At 39.6% G+C, this 18,903-nt stretch overlaps 1 protein-coding gene across 4 annotated transcripts; it reads right to left on the reverse strand.

The window, feature by feature from the left end:
* Nucleotides 1–2,471: 2,471 nt before the first annotated feature.
* Nucleotides 2,472–17,229, reverse strand: RNF168 (ring finger protein 168). Of its 4 annotated transcripts, none has more exons than XM_078389261.1 (8): nucleotides 16,642–17,229; nucleotides 15,276–15,632; nucleotides 13,901–13,983; nucleotides 13,506–13,682; nucleotides 12,431–12,540; nucleotides 10,136–10,165; nucleotides 8,524–8,593; nucleotides 2,472–4,015 (listed from the first exon to the last, which is right to left on the reverse strand). In XM_078389261.1, the coding sequence occupies exons 2-8, from the start codon at nucleotides 15,574–15,576 to the stop codon at nucleotides 3,014–3,016; spliced, it is 1,773 nt and encodes a 590-aa protein (XP_078245387.1). In that variant the 5' UTR covers nucleotides 15,577–15,632; nucleotides 16,642–17,229; the 3' UTR covers nucleotides 2,472–3,013. The 4 variants fall into 4 exon arrangements, with proteins under 4 accessions (XP_078245387.1, XP_078245386.1, XP_078245389.1 ...); XM_078389260.1 differs by having other exon boundaries at nucleotides 8,506–8,593; XM_078389263.1 differs by lacking the exon at nucleotides 10,136–10,165.
* Nucleotides 17,230–18,903: the final 1,674 nt, after the last annotated feature.

An 18,903-nucleotide genomic window follows, 5' to 3' on the forward strand; every position in this document is an offset into this window, starting at 1 on the left:
ATGAAATTATTGACTTTTAAAAATGAATGTTGAAGTACACATACATTGCACACAATTTCCAACAGAAATTTCCATCGTGTAGTGTTACCCAGTGCTAGAGGATCCTAGAAGGTGAGCACATGATCTGTATTATGGTTGCTGCGAGAGCAAAGAAGCAAGAAAAGCTGGCATGTGGGTGCTTAATGAAATCAAGCTTGAACTCCCATTAGAGCCAAAGAGCTTATCCTACCATTCACATATGACAATTAGAGATGGAGGCATTTGCATTTGATTATCCAAGGATCCATCCCCCTGGGGCCAGACCATCCACTCACAATTCTGGCGCTGCCACAAGCTCTGCACGCCATTCATATCACTCCTGAGCTCGCAATCAGCAAGCCACTCTTCAACCTGGCAGACATGCTCGTCATCCCACCTTCTGCCAAGGGTGGCTAATCCATTGTGAGCTCCGGAGTGACAGGAACGTTGTGCGGAACTCGCAGCTGTAGCAGAATTGCGAGTGGATGGTCCTAAGGGGGCTGGACCCTCGTTATCTGCACCTGTGGGGGATATTCATATTCAAATACCGCCATCTCTAATGACAATACAAAACCAACCAGAAAAGACAATATTCCTGGGGAAAGGGGGGGGGCAGAAGACCTAATATGTGGTAGATTGTCCCACTAAGTCTCTCTTTCGCAGTAATAACCTATGCTATATACAGTGGACCCTCGACTTACAGACGGCTCGACTTACAGACTTTTCGAGTTACAGACTTCTCTGGCTGCAAAATTTAGATTCGACTTGCAGCCGGAGAATCGACTTACAGACCAGAAAAAACCCAAAATGGAACAAAAATAGAATAAAAACCGCCGGTTATGGGATTAATCGGTTTTCAATGCATTGTAGGTCAATGGAGATTCGACCTACAGACTTTTCGACTTGCAGACACCATTCCAATACGGATTAATTCCGTAAGTAGAGGGTCCACTGTAACAGCTGAATGAGGACTGAGCATGATGAAAATGCAAAACATAGTATAGGGAATCCCAACAGAGCATCCTGGAAGAGGGAATAGCTAACTGACTGGGACAGAACATGAAGCACTTCAGATACTGTAACATTTTGCAGGTCCCAATTGCAGAATGCTAATTCAAAAAGATACAGGACAACATCCACATATAAATGGCAGGCTGGCAAAGTATCATGAGAATCTCTTCAAAGTGGGAAGTTTTTTTTTTAAATGATCAAGAGATTACAGTAATGTTATTTATCAACTGTATCAGCTAAACTGCTTGCTAATAGCGCAGTGAGTTACGCATTTGGCTGCAGTCAGAGGTTGGGAGTTTAGCCTGTGTGGTCTCGGGCAAGCTCAAAATCTCAGTATAAAAAGGAAAATCACTTTTAAGTATTCTCTATCTAGAAAATCCAGAAAAGGGTTACCATAAATCAGAATGGACTTGATACATTATATCATTTAAGTTAAGCTAAATAAATGCAATATACAAAATACTCGTTCACACACACACACCAAAATACAACGTGACAGCTATTGTGGTTGAGTTCCTGTAACATCCAAACATCCCTAGATACAGGATTGCTGTATTATTTACATGTACTCCCATTTTTTCTATTACTGACTTGCGGAGTCTCTTATTTACTTTCCTGCATACTGACCATAAACACTCATTGACTAGACTGCAACAAAGTTTGCAGTCTACAATAAAGTAAAAAAATAAGGGGGGGTGTTCTATTATGGTTGGGAAAATTTGTAACAATAGCTAGTCAAACTGACAAAGCACAGGGATTTTTAAACAGCATTTCCCCCCCATATGTATTATGATAAATTATCGTATTTTTCCATGTATAAAACACTTTTTCCAAAAATAATTAGAGGAAAAATAGAGTGTCGTTTTATACATAGAAGGAAGCAGTCATGTGCGTGCTCGGGCACCTCTTGCTGCCATTGCCGCTGCCAAATTGCCTCTTCCACAGCTCACGGCTTGTCCCCTCTGGTGGCCCTGAGGCGGCAGCAGCAGGCAAAGGCAAAGGAGCAGTCACGCGCGCTTGGGCACCTCTTGCTGCTGCCTTCCCCGCACGCCCATGGGACTGACGGGCTCAGCTCTCGTCGCTGCCTTGTCCCCTCCGATGGTGGAGGCAGAGGCGGAAGCAAACAAGCAGTCATGCGCTCTCGGGACACTGGTCCTGCTGCTGCCGCCAGATCACCTCCTCCCACAATCTCTTTATGGCAGGGGACAAGGCAGCGACGTGAGCTGGAGGTGAGCCCCGGCAGTTGCATTGGAGGAGGTAATCGGGCAGGCAGCGGAGACAGCAGCAGCAGGAAATAGAAGTGGAGGAGCAGTTGCCCATTGACTGCTCCTCCACCTCCATCAAGGGTCAACATTAGGAGGGTGTTTTATACATTGGAGGGTTGTATACACAGTAAAATATGGTACTTACTATGAAAACATAAATGAACATGTATATAAGCCTTGTGTTCTCACAAATGCTGCTTTATATGTTAAATCTTATCAAGTATATTTTTCATACAGTTGTTGAAGTTTATTCAAAATAAATACGTTCTTGCGAGTGTTGACAGTCATTTTATCTTCTAAACAAATGAAGATTTAGAATTCTAAGAAAACAAAACTATATTCATTTGGAATTTAAGGTATCTTAATAGCCTACTGCAAACAGTCGAATGACATTTGGAATATTTAATATGTAAAACCTATGTGAATATGGGGAGCAACTGCAGTTATTAAGCAAAGTATACCAAAACCAACTGTCAGATTTTTACATATGTTGGGGGCGGGGTATTGGGTGTCGCTATGATGCTGCTTTAATAACTTTATGGTTTACAATAAATCTCTCTCTTAAAACTCAGAATAATTGGACAACATGAATGGGTCATAAAACTAAGACAGAAGAAATAGAAATTAATGGGCATACAGGAGGCACTACTGGTTCAAGCATGTCGACGCTTTAACTCCCCTATCAATACCATAATGTTTTCACAGGCAACATTCATGCTCTAGTTTGTAGCAGGCCTTTCGAACATCTGAAGAATTGTTTTTTGTTTGGATGGAAGTAATTCTGCATCTTTTGAGTCTGGCCTATTAAGAACACCATTCAAAACATTACCCCCTTTTATAGATGACTTTTTACGGACTTTGTTAGAGGACTTCAAATTCTCATTGTACAACCCTCTGTGCAATTTTTTATCTATTTCAGATTGTCTGTTTGTAGATTTTGAATTCTTTGAGCACCTGCAAAGCTTCTTAACTGATGGAGATTCTTTTGCTGACTGAGATGTTGTAGGACGCAAAAGGTACTCATCTGGGGAGCCTTTTTTGCGATTTAGTGTTTTCTGCTCTTTATCTAGTTCCTTCTGAAGCTTCAGAGCCAGACGTCTATCCTCCTCTTCTTGTTTATACCTTTCATAAAGCTGCTGTTCCAAACTTATCTGCTGTTGTACATCTATGTCGCTCATGTCATCTTCACTTTGTGAGGAAGTTCTTCTCCTTTTCTCATTTATATATGCCTCTACTGCTTCTTCAGATGGTGATTCTTGAGATTTTCTTTTTGGAATCTCTTCGGTGGTCAGATTTAGTGCTCGGCTTTTATTTTCTACTGAAGTGCTCCCTATTTTTGCCTGGGCAGAGGTTGTAATACTGCTGCCCTGTAGGCTATCAGATTCTTGAGTACTAAAATTTCCATTTTTTGTTAAGTACATGTGGTCTGTAACATCACCATTTTTAAAGTCACAATCAGCTGCACCTCCTTTTGAGAAATGGCACGGAGTCACATAAGTTTCTCTGTGTGGAACACTAGAAAGTTCATCTGCCTGACAGCTGGAAAAATGTGACAGGTTTGGACTGGACTCAGTTGTAGTAAATATACTGATGCGTGACACAGAAGGCTCTAAAGAACCATCCTTAATATTTCTTGCTTCGCCAGTTGTCTGGGGAGACAGCGCAGGCATTTCATTCTCTTTTTTCTCCTCTTCTGATGTAAAACTGCTTTTATTGCTTTCCTGGAAGAAAAAGAACACAAATATTTTTTTTAAAATTTTATTTTCTGATTTATGAAATAAGTTACAATCCTCTGATGACATAACAAAAAAGAAAAATAATAATTACCTATAAATGCAGTTACACTTCCAATAATTTTCTTATCCATAGTATACTATTGTTTCAACATTTATATATATTTTACTTCTAATCCTGCAGTTGTTCAATCCAGCCAGCATTTCAGCCCATTTTCCATTTGATCTCTTGCACCAGAGGCCAACAAGGGATACCATACTTCCATAATTTTATTTTACCCTCTAGAGTTTAATGTGATAGGTCAGTTTTTCCATTAGAGCTAGTCTCCATATTCTATTTTGAAATCTTTGCATGGATAAGTCCTGAGCATCCTTCCACTGATGAGCAATTTCGTTATGGGCTCCTCCTAATATAATTGCAATTAGTTCTTTCCAAGCCTTTCCTCCATCCACCGCCTGATTTTGTTCTCTGTGCCTTTTTCCCATCTGGATTATTGTGGTTTCTTTTTTTTTTTTTTTTTAGTGAAATGTTGTTATGATTTTACATTTTATTAGATTTGATCTGTTGTTACCAACCCAGAGTAGTCGGTATGACTAGATGGGCGGGCTATAAATGTAACAAATAAAATAAATAATAAATAAAAAATTATCCACATTTTTTCGTTCTCTCCTGTAAATAATGAAAAAAGTAGCAAAGTTTCATTTAAAATTATTTTTTTCTTTTGTTATACTTTCCAACCACTTATTACTTCAGACCAGAAAATTTCTACTCTTGGACATATTAATCACATATGTTCCAGAGTTCCTTTATTCCTACAATTCCTCCAACATGTGTTTGATATTCCTTTATTTATTCTGTGTAATTTTACAGGGTATAAGTACCATCTGTGCACTACTTTTAACACTGTTTCTTTAGCTTGAGATGATACTGATTTATAAGGTGGAGAGGTCCATATTCTTTTCCATGTGTTTTCTGATATCCCAGTTTTTAAATCTGTCTCCCAAACTATCTTGGATTCCATGTTGTCTCCAACTTGTTTGTCTATAATGCTTTAATAAATTGCTGAATTTAACCCTGTTTTCATTTTATTCTCTATCTCTATACAATATTTCTCTATTTCTGTTAGTGGTCTGTTTGAACCCAGTATTTTATATAACTGAGTTGTCAAATTTCTAATTTGCGTTATCTGGTACCAATTAGTTGCTATATGTCTAGTTTTCTCCTGGAGCTGTCCGATTGTAATAACTTTTTCTTGTATAACCAAGTCTCTTATTCTGTACATTCCTCTTTCCATTGTTTAAATTGTGCATATTTATCTTGAAATTTAAATGTAGGGTGTTCTAATATAGGACATAATGGAGATATGGAGGAGCAAAAATTTTCATATGTTTCATCCATATCCAGAGTCATTCTTTAGTAAAAGGGTTCCGTATTTGCTTCTCATTTGTCAAAATTCTTTCTTTATATAAATGTACATCCAATGACCTTTCCTGTTCTTCTCTCTCCATTCTAGTCCATTCAGGAGTCTCACTGTCCTGTATAAGTTTGAATAACATAGGTCTAAACCTGTTCTTTTCTTGATTTCTTTTTGTTCTAGGGTGGGAGTATTTACACATAGTAATTTAGATTTATCTTAATTTATTTTTAATTCTGTACAATATTTGAATTTTTCCAATATTTGTTTCAATATCTCCATACTTTCCATCAGGGATTCTAGGAATAAAAGTATATTGTCAGCATATAAATTAATTTTATGTTGTTTTTTAGTTAGCCATCCTTCAGTCTCGAGAGACTATGGTAACGTGCTCTGTATGGAGGACTTGGAACAGCCTCTAATGTGGCTGAGAAGGCCAATTCGAGAGTGACAATCCCTTCCACACTGAAGACAAATACAATCTGTCCCCCGTCCAGCTCCCTGTTGTTTATTTCTAACCATTATTCCTCTAATGTTAACATTTTTTTCTAATAAGTGCCATGAGTGACTCTATAGCCAATGCAAATATTAATGCAGACGGGGGTCTCCTTGTCTTGCTCCTCTGCATAATTCCAATTTTGCAGATTCAATTCCATTTATTAATATTGAAGCCCTTGACTCTTCATATAGCTTCTTTAGAGTGCTAATAAATGTTTGATCCATATTCATTTTCTCTAATAAATTGAACATATATTGTCATTCTACACGGTCAAAAGCTTTGAGGGCGTCTAATGAAAGTATTGCAACCTTCTGGTTTTTTCTGATACAAGGTGTATAATATTTAGTATCTTAGAGCCACGTCTGACATTTGTCTCCCATTGGTCTCCATGAATGTAATACATAATGAAGTTATTTACTCTTTGTGCCATAATAGATGAGAGTATTTTTTTATTTTAATTTTGTAAAGTTATTGGCCTGTACGCAGATGGATGCGTAGCATCTTTATCTTGTTTTGGGATAGCTATTATTCTCGCTTCCTTGCAGGAATCTGGAACTTTCCCCACATTCATTATTGAGTTAGAGACTTACAATAGATGTTCAGATAGTTTATCCTCCCATATTTTATAAAAAGTCTACTGTGAAGCCATCACATCCTGGTGACTTCCCCTTCTTACATTTTTAATACAGTGGTGCCCTGCATAGCGACGATAATCCGTTCCGGAAAAATCGTCGCTATACGGATTCGTCGCTATGCGGAACCAAAAGCCCATAGGAATGCATTAAAACACGTTAAATGCGTTGCTATGGGCAAAAAACTCACTGTTATGCGAAAATCCTCCAAACGGCCGCCATTTTCACTGCCCGGTATGCGAGGAATGGGCGCAAAAACACTGCGGGTGGCCATTTTTTTACCCGGCGTCCATTTTGGAACCGCCGATCAGCTGTTATTAAAACATCGCTAGGCGAAAATTGGTAAGCAAAACAGCTTACCGGTCATCACAAAGCGATGTTTTACCATTTAAAACATTGCAATGCGATCGCAAAAACGATTGCCAAATAAATAAATAAATAAATAAATAAATAAATTGCTATGCGGATTTGTCATTAAACAGGACGCCCATTATGCGGGGCACCACTGTAGTTATTTTTATCTCTTTAGGCATTATTGGTGAATTACCGGTAAGTTGGTTTTTTAGTTCTTCACTAAATGGGTTACTCGGTAAAAAACTCACAGATTCTTGAACATCAGGCTCTGGTCTTATTTGTCTCATATACCCCGTTTCCCTGAAAATAAGACCTAACCTGAAAATAAGCCCTAGCATGATGTTTCAGGATGCTTGTGATATAAGCCCTACTCCAGAAATAAGCTCCAGTTAAGTAAACCCCTTCCCCTTCCACCATTGTGCAGCAACCAGAAGATAACATGACTGTAAAATAAAACATCCCCTGAAAATAAGCCCTAATGAGTTTTTCGGAGCAAATTAATGTAAGACCCTGACTTAACACGGTAGTTCTCTATAATATTCCCTAAAATATGTCAGAATTTGCTGTTGTGATTTTAGTATTTTATCATCTTAAGTTCTTATTTTGACAATTGTTTTAATAGCTTTCCTTTTATAGCATTAGATAATAATTTGGAGTTTTTATTTCAATATTCATAATAATTCCTCCCCAAACAGTTCATTGCAATTTAAGTTTTATCTATGTCCAAAGCTTTTAATTCTGCTCTAGCTTTTGTCATTTCTCTCAATACCACATTTTATTAGTTCTTGATTTCTTATGTTCTTCTTGTAATTTTCTTATTTGTTTGTAATTTCTGTCTTTCTCTTTTTAATCTAGATCTCTCCATGTTTAATATCTTTTTTTAAAAAATTCAATAATTCGTGAATTTTCACATATATTAGTACCTAATCTCCAAATTCTGGCTTTATTTTTTAAAGTGTTCTTACTCCATGAAACTTTTAGTGATGCATGGTCTGAGGTTATTATCGGTGCAAAGTCAATTTTATCTAACAGTAGATATAACTATATGATCTATCCCTGAATAGGTTGCATATTTGTTCGAATAAAAAGTAAAATCCCTTTCTTTAGGGTTTAAATATCAATTAAACTTTCCTTTTTCAATACTTTCCCAATTTTAATTCCATTCCGATAGTTTTCTTTTTTTCAGCTTGTATCCCTCTTCCCATTCAAAATGCAATTTTTGTATTTCCTCCCAATATAATTTCTCCCCATGCAAACAGCCTCATTTTGCTTAATAACACAAATTAATGTCACACACAGCTTAACTTTCCTTATGGGAGTTCACTTAAGCAGGTATCTGTCTATCTGTCTGTCTGTCTATCTAATCTAATCTATCTATAAACAACTGGAATTCCTTCTAATGTTATCGACCATACAAATGTGTATGGGCACAGGTTCACAACCTGGATTTAAGATAAAAATTAAGCATGCAGTTTTAGATATTTATATCCAGAGAGGAGAGAATATTAACTCCATAAAAATATGAGAAGACCGAAATTTCTTCCTTTATACTATAGAGAAAATTGCTTTTTATATTACCCCAGAAAATGAGTCAACCTTTTCCTCCTCTGATTTTCTGAAGAGCAACCTGCGAGGCATGGCATTGCAGGACTTTGGAGAGAAATACCTTCAGGGAAACAAAAATCCGATTTTACTATATGTGAATAACACCTTAGGATATACAACAAGCATAGACTTGTATCTCTGAGCAATGTGGTAAGATGTTATAAGGCTCGGCTTCTTTATTTTGGACTACTGCAAAAGTTACATATGCTGAACCATGATATGAAGTTGAATGCATATTAAAGCTAAAATTCTATATTTACATAAGAATGAGTAACACTGAATGCAGTAGTCCTAAGTAAATACGTACAGGAATCAATGTCGTATTGTGATTCCACTTAAATTAGTTCAAATGAATCTAGCCTATACAGTGGTGCCTCGCACAACGAGTGCACCGTAGGACGACGAATCCGCACAACGGGGCCGTTCTAGCGATCGCAAATGCGATCGCACACCGACAGCCCCTATGGCTCAAAATCGCAGAGCGAAGGTCGGTAAGTGGTTCGCTTACCGACCTTCGCTTTGTGACCCGCCAATCAGCTGTTCGGCGGCTTCAAAATGGCCGCCGGAAGCCCCAAAATGGCCGCGCGCAGCGTTTTTGCGCCCTCGTTAAGTGAGGGGAGGGCGCGAAAATGGCTGCCGGCCATCGGAGAAACATCGCTGTACGGTGAGTAAAACTGCTATTGGAACACATTAAACTAAGTTTAATGCGTTCCAATGGCTTTTTTTGATCCGTACAGCGATGTTTTCACACAGCGAGGGTTAATCCGGAACGGATTAATCTCGCTGTGCGAGGCACCACTGTAGTTTGTGAAGATCATTAACTGAAAGAAACACACAGCTACTGATAAAGGATTACTGCTAAATGTATAATGCAGAGATGAAGGGTACACTAAACATGATAAAATGACTGTACTGTAACAACACTATACACTGTATGATTTAGTGTTATGTCACTCAGACTTCTCAACAAACCTCTCCTCCTTTGGCACAGGTGATAAAAAGGGATTAGAATATTTTGCTTCAAATTAGCATACAGTGGTGCCTCGCTTTACAATTGCCCCACATTACGACAAATCCACTTTATGACAATCTTTTTTGCGATCGCAAAACAATGGTCTAAATGGGGGAATTTCGCTTTGCGATGATCGGTTCCCTGCTTCGAGAACCAATTCTTCACAAAACGATGTTTAAACAGGGTTTAAACGGTGGTTTCAAAATGGCTGCCGGGTAAATAAAATGGCTCCCCACTGTGTTTAGGGACGGATTCCTCGCTATACAAGCAGAGAAAATGGCTGCCGTATGGAGGATCTTCGCTGGACGGTGAGTTTTAAGCCCACTGGAACACACTGAAAGGTTTTCAATGCGTTTCAATGGGCTTTTTATTTTCGCTTTACGATGTTTTCGCTTAACAGCGATTTTCCTGGAACGGATTATCGCCGTTAAGCGAGGCACCAATGTATGTCCAAAATAAACTGTGATTAATCTTAATAGCTAATTCAAACAAATCAACCTGTGGATCCAGTTTGTCTGAATAAACTAGCTGAGATTAAATACAGTTTTCCATTCAGATATAATGCTAAATTAAAAACAATTCTAAACTAACCCAGTTGCTTCTGATCTTCTCCTCACAGCTCTGTGAGAAAGAAGAGGTGGATACTGATAAGACCTAGGTTTGCATGAACACCACAAAACCAGTTTTATGCTATACAAAAACCAGGCTAATATTTCCAGAATCTAAGGCAACAGACACTTGATAGATTTTAAAAAACCACATTGGAAAGGTACACCAACTGAAACTGAAGGACTAGCAATACCATTTCAGAGAAGTAGCTTTTTTATCTACCATAATACAATGAAGAGTAATGCAGATTCTTGTAAACCAATACAGTGGTGCCTCGCTTAATGAGCGCACCGTATAACGATGAAATCGCATAGTGATCCGTTTTTTCGGATCGCTAATGCGATCGCTGAACTTTTTTTAATGGGGAAAAATTCGCTTTGCGAAGACCGGTAAGCATTTCGCTTACCGATCTTCGCAAAATGAACCCCGACGATCAGCTGTTCGGCGGCCAAAATGGCCGCCGGAAGCCGGGAAATGGCCCAAAATGGCTGCGCGCAGCGTTTTCGCACCCTCGTTAAGCGAGGCGAGGGCGCGAAAATGGCTGCCGGCCATCCTGAAGCTTCGCTGAACGGTGAGTATTTGGCCTATTTGGAACGCATTAAACGATGTTTAATGCGTTCCAATGGAAATCGCTGCCCCGTTCAGCGATGCTTCAGCATAGCGAAGGTTAATCCGGAACGGATTAACCTCGCTATGCGAGGCACCACTGTATATTTATTATGCTGTTACAGTTCATGCTGTCACTGAAAACTTTAACAATTATTTAAAGTAGCTGAAGCATATCAGCAGTAAGCCCTCCTTTTTTACAAACAGAATCTTTTCAGAGATTAAAAACAGCCACTCCATTTGTTTATTCCTGTGGATTAAAGCTTTTCTTGACAGCAATGAGCTGTGGTAGTCTCACTGTTTGTGTAGCACGTACAGTTCTGCTCCTGAGTATGCCATAGCCATTTCAAGCAGAATCAGTTTTGTCACATGCATTTAAGTGGGTAAGTGTCTATCCTGAGGTGTGGTTTTTTTAAGCACAGCCAAAGGTCAAAACTGAATATGTCAACAAACTTGAACCAAGAATATTTAAAATCTGATGTGAAACTAGAACATTTTCAGAAAGCTGCACCATTACAGATATATCACTGGATACTGTGGTCCATTGGTCCAATATTATATGATTGATGGCGGTTTCCAGGATTTCAGACATTTTTCCTAGCTTTACTTGTTAGTAAAATTTGATTCAGTGTCTTACTTCCAAACTTCAGGGTTAATAGGTACACAATATTTTATGAAATAGAAATTTTTACTGTTCAAGAATTTTTAAAAAGCACTTGTCTCCCTAGGTTTTGTGGGCAATTATTATTCAAATAGGGATGTAGTGGCACTGCCGGTTAAACCACAGAAGCCTCTGTGCTGCAAGGTCAGAAGACCAGCAGTCGTAAGCTCGAATCCACATGACGGAGTGAGCTCCCGTCAATTATCCCAGCTCCTGCCAACCTAGCAGTTTGAAAGTGTGTAAAAATGCAAGTACAGTGGTGCCTCGCTTGACGACGTTAATTCGTTCCAGCGAAATCATTGTAGAGCGAAAACGTCATAAAGCGAAATAAAAGAGCCCATTGAAATGCATTGAAAACCGTTCAATGTGTTCCAATGGGCTGAAAACTCATCGCCCAGCGGAGATCCTCCATAGGGGTGACTATTTTCCATGCCTGTGAAGTGAGGAATCCGTCCTCAAGCACAGCGGGGGGCCATTTTGAAACCCGACGATCAGCTGTTTTTGATCCTTGTAAAGCAAAAATCAGTTCCCGAAGCAGGGGATGGATCATAGCAAAGTGGAAAACCCCCAATCAAACCATCGTTTTGCGATCGCAAAAACCTCACCATAAAGTGGATTCGTCGTTAAATGGGGTAATCGTAAAGCGGGGCACGACTGTAGATAAATATGTACCACCACGGTGGGAGGGTAACGGTGTTCCGTGTCTATTTGTGCTGGCCATGTGACCATTGAAACTGTCTACGGACAAACACTAGCCCTATGGCTTGGAAATGGGGATGAGCACCGCCCCCTAGTCAGACACGACTGGCCTAAATGTCAAGGGGAACCTTTACCTTTATCTATTATTCAAATAACAGAGATGTCACTGGAAAACTTCCCAAATCAAGACATATTGCAAATCTGTTATACAGTAATCTGACTACAAATCTCTTCCTTCACACAGTATATAAACTATACAGGAATGCAGATGCTGTTACAGCCAACGGAAAAGATAATTGGATTTCACTTACATTTTAATGTCACCAGAACTGCTCGATTTGCTTTTTGATGTTTGGCAGGAATCAGAAGGGGAGGGGCTGGAGGATAGGCAGTTGTGTATGTGCTCCTTAGCAGACCTGTTCTTCAAATTCAAAAACACAAATGAAAAAATTGTGCCTTTATTCAGTTGACTAAAGTGCATTATAGCAACGGACAGCTCCCAAGGGGCAATCTAAAAGACTAATGCAAGTCGTTCCCTTGATGTTCCATCCTCTGACATCATTTAGCCTATTCTTCTTTGCTTCAGAAAGACACAGAGTTTTGTACCTTCTTCTGCACAGAGAAAGGGACCTGGCTGATACTTGAAGGAGCTGCAACTCTTAGGCACTGGCTGAGTAATATACAGTAGTGCCTCGCTTTACGATTGCCCCACATTATGATGAAACCGCATTACGACGATCTTTTTGCTATCGCAATTGCAATTGCAAAACGATGGTCTGAATGGGTTTTTGCTTTGCGATGATCGGTTCCCTGCTTCAGGAACCGATTCTTCGCAAAACTTTGTTTTTAGAACAGCTGATCGGCAGTTTCAAAATGGCCACCAGGTAAATAAAATGGCTCCCCGCTGTTTTCTGGGACGGATTCCTTGCAAGACAGCCACCGAAAATGGCCACCGTATGGAGGATCTTCGCTGGACGGTGAGTTTCCAGCCCACTGGAATGCATTGAAGGGGTTTCAATGGCCTTTTTATTTTCGCATGACGTTTTCGTTCTACAGCGATTTCGTTGGAACGAATGAACGTCATAATGTGAGGCACCACTGTATTGGCTTAATTTTTCCTGCTCCTCCCCTAATCAGACAATGTGGAAAAGGACTGGGTTCAAGAAGCATCCCCTGAGGCTGAGTCTGAACGGCTTTCAATCTTTCCATTTTCCATGTGGTTCCCCTGTGCTCTTAACCCCTCTCTCTTCTGAGGTCTCACTAAAGCCCTGAAAGCTGGATAAGCCAGCCAATTAATGTTTTTGGACCAATAGGCCTACATTTAACTGCTCAGAGTTGTGTACATCAAGATCAAGATCCCACTCAGTTTCACCTTAATCAACTTACCAGACTGAAACTTAGTTCACGTGCCAACATTTCATCATGTAGTAACTGTTCCGTCATATGTTTTTTCTTTTCTTCTGCTAACCTCTGCTCCCTCTCCTCTTCTGCTAACAGTCTTTGAATATACGCTTCACTTGCTCTTCTCTCTTCTTGTTCATAAGCATGTCGTTCTGCTTCTGCCTAAAGCAAGCATTTTTCATTTACTAGTAACCTGTTTTACACTATATTGGTTGAATATATTAGTTCTGTACTGTAAAACCAGGTAGAGGACAGCACATTTTCGCTAGGCTTGTTGTCCAGCCATTTTGTCACTATCATTAAGCTGTCCCCAGCTGGCTGTAAATGCTGGTCCTTTCTTGGAAAACTACTAATAGCTCTACCCAAATTTCTAGATTTACCTTACTTATCTCAGCTTCATATTCTTGCCTTAATTCTCCAGGTTTACTTAAGCAATGTACTGGCTGAGGTATGCATGCTATACCTGAAGGAAGAACAACAGAGGGAAGAAAATACTGTTATTACCATTTCATTATTTTAAGATTGCCATATTCCTATTGAAACGTAGAAGCTGCATACTGTCATATAGCACATACTATACTGTAGGAAAGAATTCATCTAAATCATATCACGATACACTGAATGCCACTTACTGTTTAGCAGTTTCCCATTATCCTTATACAGAAGGCTTAAAGTAAAATCCAATAATAATGAAGAGGTTTCAGACTTATGAAGAAAAAAATAATTGTTTCACCTTTTATAATAATAATAATAATATAATAATAATATAATTTATTGTCATTGTAAGTATATACACAGTATACCCATACAACGAAATTCACAGACACCCTTGGTAGGATTATCATTTTTTTACTGGATAAAACACACTAATGGGCAAATCCTTGAATTAATATCAGAAAAAAAACCCTATGCAACACTATGCAATAACTCCAAATGTTTGCTGCTGCTGTTAAAATGACACCCTTGGTAGGATTATCATTTTTTTACTGGATAAAACACACTAATGGGCAAATCCTTGAGTTAATATCAGAAAAAAAACCCTATGCAACACTATGCAATAACTCCAAATGTTTGCTGCTGCTGTTAAAATGAAGATAGATTTTTAAAGGATTGAAGAAATTAAATGGCATTTAACTATTCAAAGAAAACAAAGTCATAATATTCCACCAGACTAGCACTCACTTTCAGCAATGGCTGGATACTTAAATTACTCCATTACTATAATCTTCCAAATAACTCAGTGGCCAATATCCTGTCACTTATACTGTATATGCTATTGCACATCAAATGATTTGAATCATTGGTGAATTGCCATGAGCTATGAAGCTGAAGCTTGTATTCTTTTTCATGCACCAAGTCATGTAACTGGATGCATAAAAAGCAATAGGACCCTCTACTCTTTAACTACTGGCAATCTGCCACTGTGATTTACATTGTCCAACCTATGCTAACGTAAGTAATAGAATTCTGGCTAGTAAATGTGGTAACTACAAATATTTTACTAGTATAGCCACTACTTTCCTGACTTTGACAAACTAATGATTGAAAACAAAAAAAAAACCTCTCCCCAAAGTTCGTATCTGAACTCAGAAATACATCCTTGTGTGATCACCTGCACGAGAGTCTTATTACAGACCACTTAGGTAGTTGGTTGAAATAAGCTTATTTTACTGCTTTTCCCATAGCACTATACAGCTTTCTAAACAGCACTGGATACTTATCTGCCTCATGGTAAAATAAATAAGTTTAACTCACTATCTTCTTCTAGGTCTTGTCCATTAATTCTGCGCTGGCATTCTTCTGGGAAATACTTTTGAATCTTCTCCCAAAATTCTGAATTAATCAGAGTGTTCTTGCGAGCATTATATCTTGCCCAAGACGAGACTCGCCGACGACAAAAAGGACAGCACAGGCTGGCCTTTTCCACTGTAAGCTGGAAACAGGAATTGCAAAGAGTATGGTGGCATGGTAGTGTCACTGGCTCCAAAAAGATATCCATGCAAATGTTACAACGACAGTCCGACAAGGAGAGTGGGGCCTCTGATTGTTTTGACATTTTCAGTCCAGAAATAGGTGTCTAGACCATCAGTAGTATCTGCAATCAGACGTCATCTGCTCAAAATTAAATGCAATATGAAATAGTCAGGTCCACTGAAATCAGCTTTTTGGCTCATTTTTTCTAATAGCATTCACAGCATCATCCTCCAGTTTCCCCCTTTCCCCACTTTTTCCATAAAATTCAAAACTCATTATTGTATTATTTTTATTTTTGTGAGCTTCCTTGGTTCCCCTATGAGAAAGGCAGAATATAAATAAAATAATCAAAAATATAGCCTGAGATGTTATATCTAAGGATTCAAGTTTCTAATAAAAGGTTAAAAAAAACCTAGAACTTGGCAGCTGGAAGGGACCTATGCATCATTGAGTCCAGCCCCTATCAAGGAGGCACAGTGGTAAAGAACTCCCAAACTCTGACTCCCTCAGCCAGAGACCTGAACCAGAGCTATCCAAATGAAATGACAGACACCCTCTTACAATGTTGCTTGATATCTAAATTATACTGGTTTGCACTGGGCCTTTTGTCGAACACTAGTTTTATAGCTGGCAGGCTTAGTTTGTTAGATACTGTATTAGCAGTAACAAACAAAACACTGTATTGAAAGGGAAATGAATCACTTTAAGTCTTCTCTGATTCATATTGTGAAGTACCAAGCAGAAGTAGCATATTGTCTTTGAACTGACTGTTTTATTTCGTTATATAGGATGAAAACAAGATTACAGTATAATAAAAGGGGCCCTAGCATATATTACAGCCCAAAAATATTTCAAGCAAACTGGAACATTGCTTTCCACTCCAAAGACACACAACTGAAACGACAATTTACAAACAAGAACATATTTCAAAGCAGTTTCTATAATTGGTGGTAAAAATAAAGGATGTTAAGGAAAAATACTGATAATTCAGTTATACCGGAATGGAATGTCACAGAAAATTATTATTTTCTTAAGAAAAATGCCCGTGCGCTGCTGGGGTTCTCATATAAAAGCCATAACTCGTATATGGAGTCAAATGAGGAAGTACATTTCCCGTTGTTTCCCTTAGTTCCAGCGTAAACCTCACCTTAGCTTTCTGGCACCCGATTTTTGGTCCTGGGTCTGAGGAAGCTCCTTGCCAGAGGAGTACATGGGGCTGCAGGGACAGGAGTCCGGGCACGCCCCACAAGCACTTTACTCGGAAACTATTCTTGCACCTAACTCCCTTTTTAAAGAAAGGGCCTTTATGAGTATTTCAGTCCAGAGCATTTCAACTGATATTCCTGTTCCTGATTCTTCCCCTCACATGATTCTCGGAACGGAAAACCTGCGAAAGCTCTTCTACCCCCGCGGTCACCAAATAAAGGCCCCGAAAAAGCCCGTCGACTTCCACCTTCACAGGCGAAAAAGAGAAGCGGGCCAGGCATCAGCCCCCAACATCCTCCTCATACGCTGGGCCCGTCGAGGAGGAAACGTGAAGTGTGCTTCAGCTCCGTGGGACAACCACAACGAACATGACCTCAATGTTTCCGAAGCGGATCCCCCGGCCCGCTCCTCGCAGACCCCTGAAGAAACAGGCCGCCCGACGCCAAACGCAGCAAACTCCTCCCCTTCAGAGGAGGCCGAAAGCGCGCGAACCCAACGGCCTTTTCCCTCACTGCCCTCGACCCGCCTCTCCGAAAGCGCGCGAGGACGGACAATAGCCAATCCCATCCGCGAGCTGTGTTACCGTAGTCCCGCCTCCTGCGCCGCACTCCGTACTTAAAGGTGCTTCTCTCAGAGGAAAGGGAGAGGCTTGAAGCGCCTTCGAGACAGGGAAGGGGGAGGGATTGGCAGAAAGTGACGTGGGTTGCAGCCGGCTTCAGTAGATGCGTTTCGGGGGTTCCGTTTTATTGTATTAGTTTTCTTGTTCTCAGCAGGCCCAGGGCGAAACCTGGTGTCAGATGAGTCCAGGCTGAAGGTCTGGAAAGCCCATTCCCTCAAAGTTGTATCGTGCAGTAGTGCGGAGGGTGTATGGGAATGAGATCTGCCCTTCTTTTGCCACCCCGTTACACCAGAGGAAGTAGTGGTAACCCCAAAAGCTTGAACAAATCTTTTATAATAATACAAATCTAATAAAGATAAAATCTTGGTATGAAAAGAGGATTTGGGCCTTTATTAACATAAGGGCTGAGCTTTGCTCCTAGGCTGGATGGGTTAACATCAAATTCTTTACTGACCATCAGTAGCAGCCAGGCGCCTTGCTTTTTTGTAAATTCATGTCTGATTATACTGGTCTCAAAAGCTTGCACCAATTTTTGTGCCTCCTTTGTTTGGACCCTACTATAGTTTCTGGAGGTTTTCTTTTGGCCATTACACCTACACTGCTTTTTAAATGGGAATGGGGGTTCCTCACTTCACAGCCTATCAATAGCTTTGAAAAGTGAGCAAAGCTGTGCTTTCCATTGAGCCCAAAATCAATCCCTGCAAATCTGCAATCTTGTAGCTTCATTGCGCTGGACACTGGAAGGGTGGTGCTATGCAACCAACTGACCATGGTGACACTGTTCAGTGAGGGATCAATGTCTTCTTTGATACATACAAAGCCATCCTTAAGGCCAACCTCAAAGCCAGTTCTGTGAAAAATTGCATACTACCTTTCAGTCATCAAGAACTCCCCAAGGAGGTTTATGTCAGTTATGTAGAATACAGTACTGTACATGTTTTAATGCAGTAGAAACTGAATGCAATAAAACATTTAAAACAATTACTTTAAAAACAGCATCAAAAAATTAAAATACCTGTTTTTAAAAGGGTAAATAAGTAAATCTTGGCTGTCCATTACCTCCTAAAATCCATCAAAGAGATAACAAAACTTCTTTTGGGAAGGAGTTCCACAACTAGCTATTGAAAAAGCCCCATCTCTTGTCATTTCCAAGTGCACGTCCATTGGCTGTGGAATATGGGCAGGGACTATGACTGCTGTACAGGTTCATATGAAAGGATGTGTTCCTTCAGATATTGTGGACACAAGCTTTTGTGAACTGTGCCTGAAAGCAAATGACTCATGCAAATAGTACAGGATACCGGTAAGTGTAATATCCAAACAGTGAACATCAGAAAATATTTAGACCACTGAATTTGGCACTAATTAGAGTTTCTGAACACACTTTAATGACAGATACATGCAACATGCATTACAGTTAATCTAATTTGTTTATGACGTAAGACATGTGTAATCATGGCCAGATGTCCAACAAGGGTCACAGATGAACCAACTGAAACTGGTCAAAGACATTAATAACCACAGCAGTCACACAGATACCCAGATATAACATCAGATCCAGGATGATCCCCAAGTTATGCACCT

Source organism: Pogona vitticeps, chromosome 3 (assembly GCF_051106095.1).
Source record: "Pogona vitticeps strain Pit_001003342236 chromosome 3, PviZW2.1, whole genome shotgun sequence".
Lineage (NCBI taxonomy): Eukaryota > Metazoa > Chordata > Lepidosauria > Squamata > Agamidae > Pogona > Pogona vitticeps.

Coding starts and splice junctions, on each gene's coding strand:
- RNF168 (XM_078389260.1), bottom strand. CDS start 15,576: ATGTCAAAACAATCAGAGGCCCCACTCTCCTTGTCGGACTGTCGTTGT. Junction 10,166..12,430: donor AGTTCTGGTGACATTAAAAT/GTAAGTGAAATC, acceptor TCTTTCTCACAG/AGCTGTGAGGAGAAGATCAG. Junction 8,594..10,135: donor AGAAGATCAGAAGCAACTGG/GTTAGTTTAGAA, acceptor GTTTCCCTGAAG/GTATTTCTCTCCAAAGTCCT.